The sequence below is a fragment of the Artibeus jamaicensis genome, unplaced genomic scaffold, assembly GCF_021234435.1.
Source record: "Artibeus jamaicensis isolate MK-2021 breed Jamaican fruit bat unplaced genomic scaffold, CSHL_Jam_final scaffold_612, whole genome shotgun sequence".
Lineage (NCBI taxonomy): Eukaryota > Metazoa > Chordata > Mammalia > Chiroptera > Phyllostomidae > Artibeus > Artibeus jamaicensis.
This window is the reverse complement of record NW_026522049.1, coordinates 13,637,663-13,658,954: the sequence shown is the minus strand read 5'-3', so window position 1 is coordinate 13,658,954 and position 21,292 is coordinate 13,637,663. Positions and strand designations below refer to the sequence as shown.

Sequence of the window (21,292 nt, the reverse complement as noted above, 5' to 3'; positions counted from 1 at the left end):
AATAACAATAATGCTCCGTATTGCCACAGCTAGTATTTTGCCAAGATTTGAAGTCACATAAGAGCCCTGAAACTTTCTTTGCAGTGTGACAGAATTATTCTTGAGCACGTTTGGAGCAATAAGCAAGTGAGAGGAACCTTATATTAGACCAGAAATCAACGGGGACTCTTGTTCCTAGATGTCAAGATGTTTCTTGAAAAGCGCCCCCTGCTGGTTACGGTGTGAAGCCCGGCTTCCTGCTTTGCAAGACACCCCTCTTCATGGAAAACTGTAGGTACACACAGGGGCAAGAGTTAAAAACACTCAGGGCCCTGGCGGGGTAGCTCAGTTGGTTAGAGCATCATCCAGATTCGCCAAGGTTGCAGGTTCGATCGCCAGTCAGGGCACATACAATGAATGCATAAGTAAGTGGAACAGCGAATCGATGTTTCTCTTTCTCCCTCTTCCTTTTCTCTTTCTCTTAAATCAATTTTTTAAAAAAGGAACCACTCAGTAAGTGATGTAAAATTCCACTTAAACGAATATCTCCTAACAGAAATTATCTCAAATACTGAAAATGGTCAGAAGCCAAAAATGCTCACTGTAAGAAAATTTATAACAGCCCCGTGGGAAACAATGCGAGTGCCCTAAATTACGAGAGTAGCTGATGAGTAGGCATTCGCGCCCTGGAATCATATCCACCCATTTTTAAATCATATATTTTAAAGCGTATTAGGCCTGAAAAACATACAGTAAAAAACTGAAGGTGAGGTATGATCCTAATTGCATTAAAATACACAGAAAAGCAGGGGCAAGAAGACAGAGCAACATATGAAGGAAGAATGTGTTCATGGAACTAAGGACACCTTCCCTTTTTGTATACTATTGTGTGCCTCGCATATCTTTGGCAGTTGGTAGGTGTTGTTTTAGGACGGACTATCGTATTGACCCTATATCTAAAGGATTCCAAATGTCTCCACAGTCAGTTCTCTGGGGAAATTGAAGGGCGTGGAGCCACCGTTAAGAGTTGGCTCCTGGAAATGACAGTCGTCCGTCTCTTTTGGAGATGACCTCAGAAAAGCCACCCAGTTCAACAAGAAATAAAGTATCGATGCTTCTAATGGCTAAACTTCATTTGCAAACAACTTCATATTTCACACTTGCATCCGCCAGGGAGAATAATAACTTCCTTGCTAGAAAAGGCACATTCCAAATCATCTTTTTGGCCAAATCTTGAACAAAACAAAACAAAACATAGGCTTTCAATCCTAGCACAATCCTCACCTCTGAAATATTGCTAATTACATGCCGTATATCAGTAAACAAACTGCCTACCTAAGGCATCAGCTTGGAGATCTGACTATTGGGTGTGATTTCACATATACACACACTTTTCATTCACAAGAATACTGGGGATGGCGTGGTGTGTGGGATTTACCAGCCGGGAGAGACCTAGGAAAGGACAACTTCCATTCAACAGATAAGAAATGAAAGTCACAGATGGGAGGTGTCCATTCAAGACGGGCAACAAGGCGAGAATAGTAGGGGATGTCAGTCCTGGCCAGGTAGCGCAGTTGGTTAGAGCATTGTCCTAATAATACACCAAGGTTGTAGGTTCTATCCCTGATCAGGACACATACAAGAATCAACCAATGAATACATAAATAAGCGAGCCAACAAAAATCAGTGTTTCTCTCTCCTTTCTCTCTTTAAAATCAATAATTTAAAAAAATGAAAAGAGCTGATGTCTGTCCCCCACAGGGACACTCGGGAGGGCTGGAGGGACAGTACGGACATGCCTCTGGCTGGCCAGACACACAGCCCCCGCCCCGCCACAGCACCTGGGGACAGTCACAGCCTCACAGCCTCTCCCTGTCTCAGCTTCCTCCTCTGTGCAGACCTGGAAAGGTCAGAGAGCAGAAAACGTCCAGGGCACACACAGGACGTCACAGACCACAAGAGGGCCCTCCTGACTGGCCAGAGCGCAGGTGTCCCCACAAGCTGTCCCACAGCCACTGTATTCTCCAGACGGCTCGGGACTCACGCAGCACACCGTGGGACCTCTGGGGCCGGTGTGACAGAAAGAGCGCTTGGCAGATTTGTCCTGAAGTTTAATTTTTAATTACACTCCATCCCTGCAAGTTCCAGCGCTGTGGGCTGGCCAAGGCGATTTGGGGGAGCAGAGGGGGCGGAAGAAGCAGCAGCCCCTGTAAGGGTGTTTCCCTGGCATGCGGGTTGTCACCAGTTAGATGAAAACACATGAGAATCAGAACACCAATAGCAAAGGCCAAGGTGAAGACCTTAACGGAGCAGGTGAGGCCAGGTGCCCAGGTGTGTCTTGCTCATCATTAGACACGTGTACTTCCTGGTGCCTGCGCCTGCACTCAGATGGCCACGGTTCAAGGCCAAGGGCACCTGAAGTCCTTGTTATTACCATATAGCATGGGATCGGCCTTTAAGGTAAATTCCTTTGCACACTGGAACCCGGTGGGTGGGGGCCCAAAATGTAGAAACAAGAGTCTAACAGCTGACAAATGTCCTCTATGCCCATGAACTTGTGAGTCTTGTTTTAACCTGAGTAGGAGGACACACGGCCGACTTCACAACCTTTTGCTTCCATTTTTGGAAACAAAATCTGCCCCCTGCCCCCCCCCACACTTGCAGCAGCCTTGCTCAGGGAGGGCGCAGGGGGTAGGGCAAGCACTCACTGATTTACCACAAACCCAAGCGCGTGGGACCACAACTCAACCAAGACTGGCTGCCCCGAAAAGTTTCCGAAAGGCACTCGCACCCCGAAAACCATAAAAAGAGTAAGAGAATGATCACTTACCCAAAGTGACTGGCCAGGTTCATGGAAATACAAAAGACAAGGAGGTTTTTGATCATGATAAAGCTAGAGAACATTCCATCGTCCATTCCCAATAAGAAGAAGAGTTGAAGCAGGTGAATTTCGAAGGAAAACTCTCTCCAACTCGATCTTGCGGCTGAAAGGCAGGCAGACGGGGACAGCACGTGAACACGGACGTTTTTCTGTTCTTAGAATCCAGTCCTGCTGCTAAGGCTCACAGGTGCCCCGGAGAGCACCCTGGCTGTCCCCGGGGCACAGTCCCACGTGGGGGTCTCCTCTGTCCCCCGCCCGGGAAGGGGGGCATGGAAAGAAAACACAATATGGCTTAGTTTATGCTTAGAGCGCAGAATCGTTCTCCTAATGTCCGTTTCCTTGTCTCAAGGACTCTGTTTACCGTATAGCGTGCTATTGAAAGGACCCCTCAGTCTTATTAATAAAATTAGTGCTAGAAGTTCGAAGTGTTTGGCTGTCAAACTCACATGTGGAATAATTTTACCTTTCTGAGATCTCTGCCACGTGTTCAAAGCCAGCAGGCTATTCCTCGTCCTGCGAGCTGCTGAAAGAAAGTGAGGGGAAAGGGCACATTTAAGAAACGAGTCTACAGGATCACGGGAACAGAACGACTGGTGAGGGAAGCCTGCACTTTCTCCGCAGCCGGTCCCCCATGGCCCGATAACTTCATGTTATCAGTGCATTTGGGGAATTCTCTTAGGTGCCTGCTGGGCCCCCAGAGAATGCATCCGAAATCCCGGCAGCACGGTCCCTGGGCGCTGCAACTCATCTGAGCGAAGGCACACATTTCTCAGTATGCGCAAAGGGGCGCACACGCCACAGAAAACCTCGTGTTCAAAGGGAGTGTTTTCCCAAAGAGACCCCAGGCCGGCTCTGGAATTGGGAAGCACACAACAGGTACTCCGACCTCAGAAGCGAAGGCCCTAGAATGCAGAAGGGCACGGTGCCTTGCTGCCACGCGGTGGTCGCTTGGGCGCGTCCTGGGGCTCGTCGCCTGACCCGGGCAGGAGTCCCAGCGGCGAGCACGCGGCGCTGCATGCGGGAAACCTGGGCGGCGCCTCTTGCTGCCCCTCAGCCCGGAGCCCCCAAAAGAAGACAGCACACTCACAGTCCCCTCCGGGGCTGGCGGGCCCGGGGGGAAACGGGGGCGGCACTGCGGAGCCTCAGCTTCGGCCACCCTTGCTCCCGCAGCTCCTCGGGGTCGGCCTCCCGCTCGGTCCGCAGCGGCGCGCCCCGAGCCTCCAGCTCGCCGGCCTTCCCCGGAGCGCTCTGGCCCTCGCACACCTCCCGGCTCCGGCCCCGGGTCCGAGCCGAGCGCCACGCCGAGCTGCGCCTTTCTCCTTGGAGACTAGCGCGCGGTGCAGCGGCGGCTCTGGGTCCCCTGGCCTCCAGCAAGCAGCCCGCGCTACCCGCGAGCAACACCCCAGCGGAGCCCGCGCTCACCCCGCCAGCGGCACCGGGACCCCGCGCGCCTCAGAGCAGTGAGGCTGGCGGGGCCCTAGGCGTGCGATTTCGCCCTTCCGATTCCAGTGACGGCAGCGGCGGGTGTCCCCACGCCCCGATTCTTAGCGGTGGGGGAGTGGGCGCTGCGCTCTGGTGCCCCGTCCGGCAGGGCTGTGCCGCCGAGGACGCCCCTGCCCTCCCGCGCTGGCAGCGCTCCCGCAGCCGCCGGGGGAAAGTTTGCGCTCCCGGCCGCCCGCGGCACCCCGCCCGCTCTCCAGCTCCCCTCCCAGACCCTGCAGTCGGCGTCTCGGACGCCCGGAGGACAGGGGTGCGGGCCGAGCTGTGGCCGCCCGTCCGCTCACCCTCTCCCGTAGCTTCGTTCCCCACTGCCCGGCCCCGCGCGCCCGGGGCTTACCCTGCGCGTCGGCCCCGGGAGGAGAGCCGTCGGCTACGGTGCATCCTCCTCCGCCGCCGCCTGCTGTCGCCCGGCTGGCAGACGCGGAAGGCCGGTGTGCGGCGTCACCGCCCCATGCTGCCCGCCGAACTTGCCCAGCGTTCCCGGCGGAGCCGATCTCGGGCCGAGCACCTCGGCGCCCCGCGCTCCCGCGGCCGCCCTGCGGCTCCGCTGTGCGCCGCGCCCGAGGCCGCGCGCTGCCCGCTGCAGATCCCCCCGCGCCCGGCGCACTCGCGCTCGCTCTCACCTCTCCAGAGCACCACATGCCGTCCGCGGCGCCGAGGAACCCGCCTCTGCAGAGGCGCCCGGCAGAGGCCGCCAGACTCTCACCAAACGCGCCCCCCGACCGCGGGGTGGAGGGGCGGGCTCAGGGCCCCGGCTTGGCCTGCTTTGGGATAGGCCGTATTCCTGCGGAACTTTCTTTTCTGCTTCTGTAACAACTGTCTTCGTCGGTGGCTTTATTAATGAATTATGGGTTTCTGTTTTTTTACATACTTAAAAAAATTTTTTTTCACTTAGAGTTGGCATAGAATATTATATTAGTTTCAGGTGTATGATCTAATGATGCAACATTTACGTAAGTGAAGTGATCCCCCTGATATTTCCAGTACCCACCTGTCACGATAAAAGGTTATTGAAATATTATTGATTATATTCCCTGTGCTGTACTTGACATCTTGGTGACTGTTTTTATAACTGGACACTTGTATTTCTTAATCCCTTCACCTTTTCCACCCACCCAGTCTTCCAACTACCCTCTCCCATGTGACGACCATCAAAATGTTCTGTATCTATGAGTTTTGTCTCTGTTTTGTTGGTTTGTTTGTTTTGTTTTTCAGATTCCACCTATAAGTGAAATTATATGGCATTTGTCTTTCTCTGTTTGACTTATTTCACTGAGCAGAATACCCTCCAGGTCTATCCATGTTGTCGCAAAATGGCAAGAGTTTGTTCTTTTTCATGGCTGAGTAGTATTCCACTGTATATACGTACAACATCTTCTTTATCCATTCACCTATTGATGGATACTTTGGTTGCTTCCACATCTTGGCTATTGTAAATAATGCTGCAATGAACGTAGAACTGCATGTGTTTTTTGTTTGTTTGTTTGTTTAAGCTAATGCTTTGGGTTTTCTTAAGAAAAAAAATCCCCAGAACTACAATCGCTGGGCCTTTTTTTTGTGCCCCTGTTATAGCCTTTGTTTTAAAAGTTTGTTTAAATGTTTGTTATAAGTATTGCTAACCCAGTTTTTTTCCATTTCCATTTGCATGAAATATTTTTTCCACCACTGAGCGTCTTTATTATCAGCGTTTTGAACTCTGCTTCTGGTAGATTGTCTCCATTTTGTTTTGAGGTCCTGTCCTGCTTTTTCAGCTGGGATGTGTTTCTTTCTCTCCCCATTTTGGCAGCCTCCCTGTGTCGGTTTCTGTGTGTTAAGTAGAGCTGCTCAGTCCCACAGGCTTGGTAGAGAGTGGCCTTACATAGCGGGTGTCCTGTGGGGCCCAGCGGTGCAGTCTCTCTGGGCCCCTGAGTGGTGGTGGTGGTGGTGGGGGGGGTGGTGGCTCCAGGGGTGTCCCTGGTGTGGGTGTGCGCGTCGCTGTAACTGAGCCCTGATCGCTGCTGGCACCGCAGTGGGAGGGACCGACTCTCAGGCTACTGGCTGTGAGGACAGGCCGTGGCTACAGTGGAGGAACTGCAGATGGTCGTCACCGTGCTGGGCTTGGAGGTGCCTGGGAGAGGCCAAGATGGGAACTGAGTGCGGGACCTGGGGCTGCTTAGTGAGAGGTTCGAGGCATACCAGGCCAGATGCTGCTTGTTGGGGGTTTGCGAACCTTTGGATTTAGTAAAGTCCACAGGCAATTTGTATGGAAAAGCCACTGGAAGCGGCTGGGTGAGCACGCAGGTTGGGAGGGGCGAGGTCTCAGGGACGCACTGGGCTGAGTCAGGTGGGGACTCGGATTTGGCGCCCCCTGGCCTCAGCGGGTGGCGGGCTCAGCTGAGGATCAAAATCGAGTAGCAAACCTCCTCCTCAGCCCTCGTCCTGACATCAGATGACTCAATCTCCCCCACCCCCCCATCCCCGCCACCACCGCCACCCAGCGTGCGTCCCTGGCGCTTTTGGAACTGCGGTCCCAGCGCAGGAGCTAAGAGCAAGTGAGTCCGAGTCCACGCGGGGCCCTTTAAGAGGGCCGCCGGCCTGGGACTCCCGCAGCCCGGTCTCCCAGCCCCACTAGGCCTGTGTCCACTGGTTTCCGCAGGCAGGGGTTGCGGGGACTTCTTTCGGCACCAGGGCCCTGGTATGGGGAGCCTGGCGTGGGGCTGGGACCCCCGGAACCCCAGAGTGGGGTCCCTCTGTAGATATTTCTTGAGGGCCTTCAGGGGCATATTTGGTACCCCTTGTCATCACCGCTGCCCCCCTCTTTAGAGCAGAGAGGGACAGCCAGGGACAGCACTGGCAGCCCATGGCTCTCCCCTCACAGGGCCAAGCCCAGCCCTCCCGGACCCAGATCGGTCCTCTCGTCCTCAGCACCAGCCCTCTGTCTACCTCTCCGCTGTCCGAAATGCAGCGTGAGGGAAACAGAGTCCAGGTGGCGGAGGTCAGCGTTGAACCCTCACCGAATGAATGGCAGCGTACATTTAGGAGTTTTCTACAGGTCCATTTCTGGGTAAAGAACCGTATGTCAAGAGCAAGTGGCAGTGGGGTCAGCAGACCCAAGGCCGCTCCCTGCGGGGCGACGGGGCCCGGCCCACCTCCGGACACCGGGGGCTTGACCTGGGGGTCCGGTCTGTCTTGGGCTCAGGGGTGCAGATCCTGAGGGGTGGGCGAGGCCCTGACGACATCTGGGCAGAAACAGGGTCCCTTTCAACAGCACAAAGAGCTCTGTTGGGGACAAAGCCAGCCCAGGGGGAAAGGGTCAAGATTTACACTAGGGTTCCGCATCTTTCGTGACGCGGTACTGTTTACAGTCACTGCTAACAGGGCAGTTGGGGGAAAGGGCAAAGTTCTAACTCTCCTCCAGGAAGGGCTCCCGCATCTCATCTTTCAGTGGCCAGGGCACTGCGGGCCTCAGTCACGGTTACCTTCTGGGGCTTTTCCACATTCCCAAAACCCTGAGATTTAAAAAAAAAATAGGGCACTGTGACTGCATCTCGAGAACAGGACATAATATATGAATGCGTGCGATGTGCAGGACTATGACTGTGAATATACATTTGGCCTCAGTATTGAATAACTTTGAATCTAGTGGTTATCCGATTCTAGAGATGAAATAAATATTCTGGTGCATTAAATGTAAATTAGATACCACACTCGTCTCAAAGGCTTTCTGATTGGAAAGCGGGTAAATTGACCACATGCAGTTCTTCATTTTCTTTTTTGAAAATTTTAAATTATTATTATTTTTATCCTCACCTAAGGACATGCTTCGTGTTTGTTTGTTTTTTTAATTTTTTTAAAAAAAGGTAGAAACATGGAGGTGAGAAACATTCAGTCCATCTATACCCAGACCAGGATCGAACCCACAACCTGTACACGTGCCCTGACCCGGAATCGAATCTGAGTGACCTTTTGGTGACCTTTCAGTTTAGGGGACGTTGCTCCAACCAAGTGAGTCATATCATCCAGGGCCTTCATTTTCTAACTTCTCAAAAGATGAATCACTAAGATAAAGTAGACTGACAGTTAAAATCATTAAATTCAAAACAATCAGAATAAACTTAAAGCATTGGTATAATCAACCTAATATTCCTCTGAGCTACGAAGCATTAGAATTGTAAGTTTGGCGATACCAATGAAGCTGCCCCTCTTGAGATTAAACAGCATAAGGAAAGGTATGAAACGTAGAATTCAGATACAGAGAATTTAAAGCTTTACAGATTGTCAAAGTTGCTCAGAAATTTTTGCAGACAAAAATAAAAGTAGATAAACCAGAGATTACTTTCAGATTAGTGATTTGTGGATATTAATCCTGAACAATAATGACATTATGAAAGTATTGTCAACCAATAACGAATATCAACTGTAAGTGTATTTATGTTCTTTTGATGAATTATTTTGACAATGCCCATGCTTTTGTCAAATTATTTTGACAATGCCTATGCCTATTATTGAACATATGGAAAATATCTTGAGTAAAATCTAATTTTAAGACGGTATTTAAGCAATGGGGTTTAAATATGTACCTTCTCCCTGTGATGAAACGGTGACCCATCCTCTTCTTCAAATGAGTAGAAACTAGGTCGGAGCCCCAGGCCAGACGGCCCTGCAAGGTTAGTGAGACAATAAGACACATCATACGCGTATAGAAAGCCACAGTTTAGCAAGAATATTTATTGCCGCTTCAATAATTGTGTTATACTTCTGATAGGCGGTAGAGGGCGCCCCAGTCCCACAGAACCCTGGTGTAGGACCAGGCGCAGTGTGGATGTAGTTTCCAGGGTCAAAGCCTAAAATAGCTGAACTCGGGGAACCAGACAATAGGCTGAGCACTGGCCTGAGAACACCCACTCTGTCCCCGTTGGGTAGGCCTGGTGAAAACAGGGTCCCCAGGAGTTTGGCGACAAGTTGAATGGAGGGCGTACTAGGCCAAAAGCCCACTCACATAGAGTAAGGTGTGCTCGTGGAACTGTGTGTAATTTTGTGTTTAGGAAGAATCAAGTTCAGGGCAAACCCTGTAGGAGGGAAGATGAGACCCATATGCAGAGGCCAAGTGCAAGGAAGAAAGAGCTACTGAACAGTGCTGTCGTTCAAGGCGGACGTGCTTCCCGGAAAGGTTCACTAAGGCAGCTCCGCGGAGACGAAGTGTGGGAAGGAGACAAAGGTGGGCTTAAAGGCGGGTAAGAGCATCCAGGGCCAGCCCGTGGAGGGGATCGAGTACCCGTCTGAGCTACTCCACTCATGGAATGATAAACTCAGTGTTCATGTGTATGCAGTGCAGATCTGTAAACGCTTTCCCCAAACAGCCGTGACCGGTGTGGCTCAGTGGGTTGGGCAGCATCCCGCAAAGTGAAAGGTCGAGAGTTCGATTCCAGGTCGCGGCCCATGCCTGGGTCCCGGGAACTCGGAGCAAGAGCCAGAGGCAACTGGTTGAAGTTTCTCTCCCTCACATCCATCTTTTGCCCCCTCCCTCCCTTCCCCTCTCTCTAAAAAGAAAAATAAGAACACATGTTTTCCCTAAACAGCAAAAGCAGGGTCTTGGTTGTTAAGGAAGCAGAAAGGCCAAGTCTGACTGGGAGAAGGAGGCTCCTGAGGAGAATTAGACGCTGGCAGAGAAGGTGGATGGAAAGTCCCCCACACGCACCCCAGAGCCACGGCCAGCAGAGAGCAGGGACCGGGGACCACAGGCGGGAGGAATGAGCCTGCCTGCTCCTTCCTGCTATTTTCCCACCTAATTTGAATTAGACCCTTTATATTAACTAGTCACCTGAAGGATGTGTACAGGCCACAGACATGTTTTATTTTCTTTTTAAAGATTTTATTCATTTATTTAGAGAGAGGGAGAGAAACCTCAGTGTGTGGTTGCCCCTCACGTGTCCCCAACTGGGGACCTGGCCTACAACCCAGGCATGTGCCCTGACTGGGAATTGAACCGGTGACCCTTTGGTTTGCAGGCCAGCACTCAACCCACTGAGCCACAGCATCCAGGGCTGAATGTTTCTTCTTAATTTAGTCTTGGAAGAGTGTATGTTTGTAGGAAGTTAGCTCCTTTGTTTGGCTTGTCAGATTTACGGGCCTATAATTATTTGCAGTAGTTTCTTACAATCCTTTGTATTTCTGTGGTGTCCGATGTCATTTCTCTTTTATTTCTGATTTTATTGATTTGGGTCCTATTTTTTTTCTCTTGATTAAGTCTGGTGAAAGTTTTTTTTTTATCAACTTTATTAATCATTGTCTTTAAAAATAAAGATCTTTTGTATTCTTTTCTTTAGACTCTATTTTATTTATTTCAGTGCTTATCTTTATTATCTCTGTCCTTCTACCCACTTTAAGCTTTGGTTGTTCTTTTTCTATGTCCTTTCTGCATAAGCCATGGTGTCCAACCCGCGGCCCAGGGGCCGCATGCAGCCCACGATGGCTATGAACACGGCCCAACCCCAAATCGGAAATTTACTTAAAGCCTTTTTTTCACTCATCAGTTTTCCTTAGTGCTTGTGTATTTCATGTGTGACCCAAGACAACTCCTGTCCTTCCAGCGTGGCCCAGAGGCATCAAAAGGCTGGACACACCTGGAAGGTTACATTGTTCTCTCAAGATTTTTCTTGTTACTTGAGGTAGTAGGTTTGTCTCACTATGAATGTCCCTCTTAGGATTGCTCGCCCAGTGCTTCCCAGACTTTGGGTTATCGTGTTTTCTTTTTGATCTATTTTAAGGTTTCTTCCTTGATCTGGTTGTTGACCCATTCATTGTTGGATAACAAGCTATTTGGCTTCCACATCTTTGCGTGTTTTGAGGTTTTGGGCTTCTGACTTTCATAGCTTGTTATGAGTCCTACTTTCATAGCATTGCGGTCAGAGAAGAAGTGCGACATGGTTGCCATATTCTTACATTTACTGAGACTTGTTTCGTGGCCTCACATGGGGTCTGCGCTGGAAAACGTTCCATGTGCACTTGGAAGTATGCCTACCCTGCTGCTTTGGGGTGAAATGCTCTAAAATGTCAGTTAAATCCATCTGGTCTGACGTGTCATTCAAGGCCATCATTTCCTCATTGGTGTTTTGGCTGGAAGGTCTGTCAGTGAAAGTCATCGAGGTGTTCGAGTCCCCAACTCTGACGGCATCGTGTCCCCCTCTCTCTTTGTGTCCATCGAGGCTTATGTATACAACTGTGTGTCCTTACAGTGTGTGCGTAAGGGTGGCAAGGTCTGTGTCCCCTGGTTGGATGGACCCCGTTAGTACAAAATGTCCTTCTTTGTATCTTGTCACAGCCTTCGTTTTAAAGTGCATCTCGTGTGATAGAAGCATTGCTTCCCCAGCTTCTCTTTCATTTCCGTGAAACAGCTTTGTCCGTCCCTTCACTTTCAGTCTGTGTGTCTTTCTATCTGAGGGGCTCTCTCGGAGACAGTGTACATACGTACGAGTCGTGTTTTCTTCTCCACTCAGCTACTCGGGCATCTTTTTTGGGGAGCATTTGATGCATTCACATTCAAAGTGATCACTGACCACGACGTAGTTACCGCCATTTTATTATTCATATTTATGGTTTTGCCTTTCTTCTTGTTGATTTCTTCTAGTGAATTCTTTATTCCAGTGATTGTATTCTTCATTTCAGACTGGTTTGTTTTTTAATCCTTGCCCAAAGACATGCTAATTGATTGTAGAGAGAGGGGGAGGGAGGGAGAAAGAGAAACACGGATGTGTGAAAGGGCAGAGATTTCAGACCCTCGAAGAGACTCAGGAAAATACAGCGGGGCCACTGAGGGCGATTGGGAGAACCGCGTGAGGTCCCAAGGTGCCCACTTTGAAGGGGACTAAGGTGTCCTTGTCCTGTGTACAATGTTTCTTGTATCTTGTATCTTCTTCAATAAATGTCTCTGTTTTTCATTGCAAATGTCTGGGTACCATCTGGACAGACCTCGTATGTGTGACAGTATTAGAATTGCTAACTCGCGGCCCATAGGATACAACTGTATCAGCTGCGGGACTTGGTGCCGCTTCCTTTGCCTTTAGTCTCACAGACGCCATTGATTTCCAGAGTCACTTCAGTCAGTACCAGCCCCCTCGTTCCACGTGTGGGGCTGTTTCGCCGCAGGCTTGTGATACAGGGAGATTTCTTCGCATCCCGTGCTATACTCCATATTGCAATCACTCAACTACTTAAATGATGCTTAAAATCTCTGAATGCCTTTCTTATACTGTAAAGTTCATAGGATTTGACAACTACACAGTGTTATGTAGCCACCATTGTGGAGTTTCACGGAATAAGCTGATCACTAAAGAATCCTCATTTCATTAGTCAAACCTCCCTCTCCGTTCAAAACCCTGGCGACGCCCTTTCTGCCATCTCTGGAGTTTTGGCATGTTTAGGTGGTCATGTAATTGGAATAACAGAATATATAGCTTTTCTAGACTGGCTTCTAAAACTTATTAATATGGGTCGATATTTACCTTTGTCTTTATGGCTTGATGTTTATTTTTTTCAATACGTCTGTCGTATGTTTGTGCCTTGGTTGTTTATCCACCCATTTATTGGCGTACATCTCAGTTGATTTTATCTTTTGGTGATGAGGAATAAAGCCATATTAAATACTCACATGCAGTTTTTTTTTCCTTTTTATGTGGACATAAATTTCAATTTAGGAGCATGGTTGTTAGCTCTCACAGTGACAGTGTTTGACTTCGTAAGAACCCCCAAGTGTCTTCCAAAGTCCCTGTACCATGTTGCATTCCCACCAGCAGTGAATGTTGCTCTGCGTTCTCGCTAGCCATTGACCTTGACCTTGACCTCATCAGTCTGCCGGAATGTAGCCAGGGTATTAGGTGTGTGTTGGCTTCTCAGTTCCTCAGTGACAAATGATAGAGATATTGACCATCTTTTCATATACTCTGCAATCTGTCTATCTTCTTTGGTGTGATAGCCAATCTATTTCTTAAGCTATTTTTTAAAAATTGAGTTGTTCTCTTGTTTTTGAGTTTTTAAGACTCCTTTGCATAATTTGGATACAGTTCCTTATAGGATTCGTGTTTGGCAGATATTTTCTCCCAGGCTTTCTCTTGTCTTTTAATTCTCTCAACCGAGTTATTTTATGGGGCAGGGATTTTAAATTTTAATGAAGTCCAACTTACCATATTTCCCTTTCATGGATCTCGCTCTCAGTTTTGCATGTAAAATCACATATTTTTTCCTGTTATCTTCTAGAAATGTTACACTTTTGTATTTTGCATTTAGGTCTATGATTTATTTGATGTAATTTTTTTGAAAAATGTAAGGTGTGTGTCTAGATTTCTTTTTTGCATGTAGCAGCCCAATTGTGTTCTCATCGTTGTCTGAAAAATCATCCTTTCCCCATTGGATTGATTCTGCTCCTTTTTAAAAAACCAGCCCACGAGATCTGTGTGAGTCAGTTTTTGGCCCCGTCTGTTACATTGATCTGAGTGTCAGTTCTCAGGCCAATTCCATGCTGCTTGGAATTTGTTGACTGGACAGTAAGTCTTGAAATGAGACAATGCAGGTCCTCCGAGTCTGTCCCTCTTCTGTGTTGTGTTGGCTACTCTGGGGCCTTCCCCACACATTTTAGAACGAGTTTGCCAACATCTGCAAAATAGCTTCGCTGGGATTTTGAAGGGGATGACATTGAATCTGTAGATCAAGTTGGGCAGGACTGACGTCTTAGCAATATTGAGAGTTCCAGTGATCCGATAGGTTTGGTTGGGATGATTTACAAAGATGATGAATAAGTACATTTCAGATTCATTTTTAGCCTCTCTCCATCTTAGTCATTTTTTAAAGTCTTTTTCTATAGTACTCTTCATTTCTCTTTTGAAAATATTTTAATTATTTATTTTTGGAGAAAGGGGAAAGGAAGGCAAAAGAGAGGGAGAGAAACATCAGTGTGTGATTGCCTCTTGCACGCCCCCTACTGGGGACCTGGTCTGAACCCAGGCCTGTGCCCTGACTGGGAATCGAACCCATGACCCTTAGGTTCACAGGCCCACACTCAATCCACTGAGTACACCAGTCAGGACTCTCCATCCATCTTATTCCTACATTTTATTTGCTCTTCCCCATTATGCTTTTTTATTTATCTTCTTCTTATTGAGTTTACCTTTCTTCTAATAATTTGAAGGATTTCTCTCTACTATTCAAGTGGTTTGCCTTTCACATTTTAAAAGTCTAAATTAATTGGGAGTTAGTCCTCTGTCTGATTCACTCAAGTGCTTTTTATAAAACTTGAATACCTACAATTCCCCACTGGATATGTATGTCCATATCCATTATTTTGTTTTATTTTTTAAAGATTTTATTCATCTATTTTTAGAAAGGGGGAAGGGAGAGAGAGAGGGTGAGAGGGAGAGAAACATCAATGTGTGGTTGTATCTCACACGCCCCCTACTGGGGACCTGGCCTGCAATCCAAGCATGTGCCCTGACAGGGAATCGAACCGGCGACCCTTTGGCTTTCAGGCCAGCACTCAGTCCACGGAGCCACCCCAGCCAGGGCTCTCTTGCTTTCTAATAAGCACAGCATAAATTACGATATACTTTATTTTTCATTCACTCTGCAGGTAGCCATTGAGAAAACCCAGACGCAGCCCTCGTAACACAAGACTTTCTTCTAGTTTTTTCCCCCTTTGAATGTAGTTTATGTTTTAAAACATTTTAAACTTATCAGAAGCAGTTTAATCAAAGTAATTACAGTCTCAAAAACAGAAGAATCAGGGTGATTACAATCTTAAAAAACAAAACAAAAACAACCCTGAATGTTTTTATAATGTTGGAGGATAAAAGAAACGAAAAGAAGAATTGTTAGCAAAGCCATTTTTGATTCCAGTGAAGAAAAATAGCTATTCAGTATATTGGTACTATTTTCTACAACAGACAGTTTTTACAATTTGACACTGTTTTTAAAGACATGCAGTTAAAATAGTTTGTCAGATGAGACGAAGTTATTTAAACTTTTATTCGTATCTGGATGGAAGGTTAACAAAGGGAAGGAATGGACGTTCATAAGTGTGTCGGTATTTTGATGGTTGATTGGGAGTTTACCCAGTGAAAACTCTGCTTCGTGAGCTCCAGCTGGTCAATACTGCGTAAAGCTGGTGAACATTCACGTTTTAGCGACAAATAAGAAATCTTGGACACTCAGACAGTCCAATAGCAAGCCTGGTAGAAGCTGAGTCATCACTCTCTAAAGGCAAATCTGGTGGTTCATGACATGAAGAAGCAGAATGACTTGGCTGGTGTGGCTCAGTGGATTGAGCACTGGTCTGCAAACCGAAGGTTGCCAGTTCTATTCCCAGTCAGGGCACAGGTCTGGGTTAACAGCCAGGTCCCCAGTAGGGGGCGCTCAAGAGGAAACCGCACATCGCTGTTTCTCTCCCTCTCTTTTGCCCTTCCTTCCCCTCTCTCTAAAAATAAATAAATAAAATGTAAAAGAAAATAAAAATTAATCAATAAAAATTTTAAAAAGAAACCTACCTGACCTTATTAACCAACGTCAACCCAACACATGTAATATAATAGAAAACACTAAAACATAATAATTCTGTACTCCTCACCAGGCATTTCTGACTGCTACATATTTGTCTTAGGCCACCCTCATTTTTTGGATACAATTGCTATACACCAAATAACCTCCTAATTGTTTTAATTTTGTAAATTGACATTTGTTAGAAAGCTGGGAGATTTTGAAAAATTTCTGGAAGACATTTTCTTGTAAGAAATTCCATTTTTCCAGCTTATCCATAATTTATAGTCACTTCATTATTCTGAAATGGTATGTGCATTTGGAAACTACTGAGAGCTAAAAATATTAACTCATTTTTCTAACACTCAGGGCTGGATATTAAGTTTTCATGTATTGACTAAGGATACACATGCCAGGTTTTGCATTATGATGTCATTTATGACATTAATGATTTTTTGAATAGGTATTATGCCCCCTTAATATTTTTAAGGCTGTTACCATATTTTTTAAACATCATTTCTTAAAAATTTTATTTATTTATCTTTTTAGAAGAGAAGGGAAGGAGAGAAGGAGAGAAACATCAATGTATGGTTGCTTCTGGTGCATCCCCTGCTGGGAACTGGCCTGCAACCCAGGCATGTGCCCTGACTGGGAATCGAACCACAATCTTTTGGTTCACAGGCCCGTGCTCAATTCACTGAGCTACACCAGCCAGGGCAGCTATTACCATATTTTATTGAACAATTTCTATTCTGTTTGACCCTTGACTATTTCTAGCAGGGGTGTCCAACCTTTTGGCATCTCTGGGCCACGATGGAAGAAGAGTTGTCTTGGGCCCCACATTAAACACACATAATCACAGTAAAAAACTCACAATGTTTTAAGTTAGTTTACGATTTTATGTTTGGCCACATTCATAGCCATCCTGAGTCACATGTGGCCCGTGGGCTGCAGGTTGGACACCCCTGAATTAAAACAATTGTCAAGTAGCCATTAAAACACTTTTTTAAAGATTTTATTTATATATCTTTAGAGGGGGAAGGGAAGGAGAGAGGGAGAGAAATATCGATGTGTGGTTGCCTCTCATGCCCCCTCTACTGGGGACCTGGCCTGCAACCCAGGCGTGTGCCCTGACTGGGAATCGAACCGCTATCCTTTTGTTCGCAGGCCCGCACTCAGTCCTCTGAGCTACACCAGCCAGGATGCCATTTTTATTATCAGAATTAGCTCGGATTACTTGCGAAACACAGATTTCCATATTTGTTAATTAGTGCCTTAAAGTGTGTGAATCTTCTTGAGACTAGAGTGGACATATGAAAATCAGTAGTGTTCGTCACCAGAATGCTCTGAAATGCTTGCGTGACAGAAGACTTGTGAACATTAAATTTTAAAAATTAGTTTATGAAAATGCCATCTCATTATTTCACTTCCTATTTCTGTCAAAATTTGCTTATAACATTTCTGTCCTACTCAGCTTCTAGAAACTTTGTAAAAACCTTGACTACTCAATTTAATCTGTAATTCTATTACTATTTTCCTCAAAATATCTTTTCCCCCTTCAAAACTCTATTAATTCTTAACACATCTTTTACTAAAATATTTAGGGCTTAATGTTTTAAAGATTTTATTTATTTTTTTTAGAGAAAGGGGAAGGGAGGGAGAAAAAGAGGGAGAGAACATTGATGTGAGAAAGAAACATCAGTCGGTTGCTTCTCACAGGCTCCCTGGTGGAGGACCGAACCTGAAACCCAGGCATGTGCCCTGACCAGGATTCGAACCAGTGACCTTGCAGTTACAGGATGATATCCAACCCACTGTGCCACCCTGGCCAGGGCAGGGCATAACTTTTTAAGATACACATTCACTTGAGGTCATTCTAGATCCATATGTGGGTATAATACAGCCAGATCCCACGAGCTGTTTACCCAGCTGCCCCCAAAGGTAAGATCTCTTGAAAACCTAGGCTGCAGTGTCTCAGCCAGGAGAGGGACATGGACATGGTGAGGACACAGCATGTTCGTCACCATAGGGGGCCCTGATGTTACCCACTCTGCCCCCCCACCTGCCCTTCAACGCTGGTACCCCCCCCCCCCAAGCTGTTCTTCATTTCTGTGATTTTGTCCTTTCAGCAGTGTACTATGAATGAAGTGATCCAGTACAGAATGCAGTCCCTTGGGACCAGATCTCCCAGCCTGTTTTCCCAGACTTCCGTGGGTGGAGAATAGCTAGGCTGCCCTTTTCCGTGGTTGACCAGTACTCCGCAGTGTGGATTACGTAAAGTCTGTTCACATGCGCATTTATTTTTAGTTTTTTTTAAATTCTCACCCAAGCATGCTCACTGACTTTCAGAGAAAGAGAAAGAGGAGACAGAGAGAGAGAGAGAGAGAGAGGGAGAGAGAATGAGAGAAAATTTTTGATGTGAGAGACCACCATTCATCCACTGCCTCCCCTATGCACCCTGACCAGGGATTGAACCGCGACCAGGGACACGCTCCAACCAAGGGAGCAGAGGCTCATGTTCATTTATCAAAGTGTATGTGGGCCATTTCCTTTTGGCTCCTGTGAACAAAGCTGCCACAAACCATTATGCACAGACCCCGGCGGGCACGTAAGTCTTCATTCTCAGGAACAAATTGCCGGCGTACACTTGCCAGGTTGCATGGTGCTTGCATGTTCAGACTTTTGTCCAGAGACCTCCAATCCTTTTTCTAGGGTGGCTGCGTTTTATTACATTTTCACCAGCAATAACTAATGTCTCTGCCTCCTCACCAGCATTTGTTGTCGGGTTTTTTGTTTGTTTGTTTCGTTTTGTTCTATTTTACTTTAGCCATTCCCATAGGCCTGCAGTGATATCACGTGGTTTCAATTTGCATCTCAGTAGCTGGTGACGTGGCTCACTGTCAGCTGCTCACTCACCATTCATACAACATGTTCAGTGAAATGTCTCCTCGTGGCCCCGCCCATGTTCTGATCTGGTTATTGAGGGTTTTTTTTTTCCCCCACTGTTGAGCCTTGAGAGTTCCCTACAGCCAGTAGGCACCAAAGTTTGTAGATACCAAAGTTTGCAGGCACCAAAGTTTGCACACACTTCCCGCACCCCACGGCCGGTCCCTGCATCTCTCCCCCAACTGCCCACTGGGGCCTTCACACAACAAAATATCTCAGTCTTGACAGAAGCCCAGTTCACAGACGTTGAAATTGGCTGTGCTTTGTTCTCACGTCCAAGAACTCTTCACCCCACACTGGATCCCAAAGATGCTTAGTTCTATGTTTTCTCCTAAAACATTTATAACCATATGTCTTAAATCTAAGTCAGCGATTCACCCGTATTCAATTTTTCAACAGACTTGATTTTTTATGGCAGTTTAAGCTTCACAGCAAAACTCAGTGGAAGGTACCGAGATTTTCTTTGTACGCCCTGATCCACACAGGCACAGCCTCCCTTGTGATTGCCACGCCCACGAAGTGGTATGTTTGTGGCAAGTGATAAATGTACACTGACTCATCATTGACACCCACAGTCCACAGTTCATGTGAGGGTTTGCTCTTGGTGGTGTACTTTCTGTGGGGTTGGAGAGATGTATAAAGACCAAAGACACCTTACCTATGTGTGTGTGCTATTTTTCCCTGAAAATTTCTAAAATGGAAAAGTTTATTTTATTTTTAAAGATTTATTTATTTATTTACTTTTACACTGAGGGAAGGGAGAGAAGAAGGAGAGGGAAAGAAACATCAATGTGTGGTTGCCTCTTGTGCACCCCCTACTGGGGACCTGGCCTGCAACCCAGGCATGTGCCCTGACTGGGAATTGAACTGGTGACCCCTTGGTTCACAAGCCAGCATTCAATCCACTGAGCCACACCAGCCAGGGCAAAAAAGAAAAATTTTAGATATATAAAGTTCTAGATTAATTTTGAGATTGTTTTTGTTTATGGATAAGGTACAAGCTTTAGGTAAATTTTTAATCTACGTATGAACGTCCAGCTGACAATCACTTGAACAGATTTCTTTTTTTTTTTTTTTTTTGGTCTATTTCTGGACTTCCTATTCTGTGCAATTGATCTGTGACTCTGTCCCTTCGCCAAACCATGCTGTCTAGGTTAGGTGACTGTGGCTTTATTGTAATTGTAAAATGTGGTGGGGTTTCTTTTGTTTAAGGTATTTCATTGACTTCTGGGAAATTTGTTGTCATGTTCTCAAATTACGTATTTTCTGATTTCCCCCTCCACACCTGGTACCTTCTGTTCTGCAGAGATTGGTACCTGTTCTTAAACGGAGCCTGGCACACGTAACGTCCCTCTTTTATTACAAAACCTTTTTTTTTTTTTGCATAGCATGTAATTTGGTAACATAATCATATCACACTCATCACACCACATGACATTTTAGGTGAGATGTTCCAATTAAAACTCTACATTATCAGCCCTGGCTGGTGCAGCTCAGTGGATTGAGTGCGGGCCTGAGAACCAAACAACCACGGTTCGATTCCCAGTCAGGTCACATGCCTGGGTTGCAGGCCAGTTCCCAGCAGAGGACACATGAGAGGCAACCACACATTGATATTTCTCTCCCTCTCTCCTTCCTTTCCCCTCTAAAGATAAATAAATAAAATCTTAAAAAAAGAAAAAACCCATATTATCACCCCACAATCACTGTCATGTAGGTGTTACTTCTGCCCGATCCTGTGTGTTGCATTTCTCTTTGCTGTTCACCTACGTTATTCAATTATCCTTTAATCCTGCCTTTGAGAATCCTTCACTATTTTTTTCTTCAGCTATTTAAATTTTATTTATTCATTTAAATCTGTTCTTTCTTTAAAAATGTTTTTTAATCCTCACCCGAGGATATGCTTTACTGATTTTTTGGAAAGGAAGGGGGTGGGGAGAGAGAGACATCAATTGGTTGCTTCCCATACATGCCCCAGTAGGAATCGAACCCTCAACACTTCGGTGTACAGGGCGATGCTCCAACCAACTGAGCCACCCGGCCAGGGCAATCTGTTCTTTCTTGAAGCATTTATAGATTTCATAACTAAAAATATACCAGATTCTTTTAATATCTTGTTCCTTTTCTATGCTGTTAATGGTTTCTTGCTCCTCTGAGATATTTATTTTGCTTATTTTATTTTCTGGCTATTTTTCAGTAACTCCGCTTCCTGTGCATTGGTGACCTAGCTTTTTCTTCTTAATTCTGGGTGTAATTCTCTAATGTCCACTACTTTGGTCTGTGAGCTAATGTCTGCCGAGGTGGCCATGGACGGGGCTGGAATTTGGTATCAGGGAAAAGGCCACAGGCCCGTCCGCAGGGTTTGTCTTTCTCCACATCAGTGATATATGGCTTTCCATTGTCAAGTGTAAATTTTATCTCCATTGGTTTTCTGCAGCTGTTTTATTTTAAGCAACTCTTTAATCATGTGAACTGCAGTGTCTCGTA

General features: G+C 46.5%; 2 protein-coding genes across 2 annotated transcripts in view; one reads left to right on the top strand and one right to left on the bottom strand.

Moving 5' to 3' along the window:
• The window catches only part of GABRA5 (gamma-aminobutyric acid type A receptor subunit alpha5), a 54,282-nt gene extending 51,372 nt beyond the window's left edge, over nt 1-2,910 (bottom strand). Inside the window, exon 1 of the mRNA XM_037132734.2 lies at nt 2,810-2,910. Coding sequence (XP_036988629.2) covers nt 2,810-2,895 — 86 coding nt within the window. The 5' untranslated portion in view covers nt 2,896-2,910. The remainder of the gene's footprint in view (nt 1-2,809) is intronic.
• Nucleotides 1-21,292, top strand: part of GABRB3 (gamma-aminobutyric acid type A receptor subunit beta3) — a 238,005-nt gene that overhangs the window by 40,745 nt on the left and 175,968 nt on the right. The window lies entirely within an intron of this gene.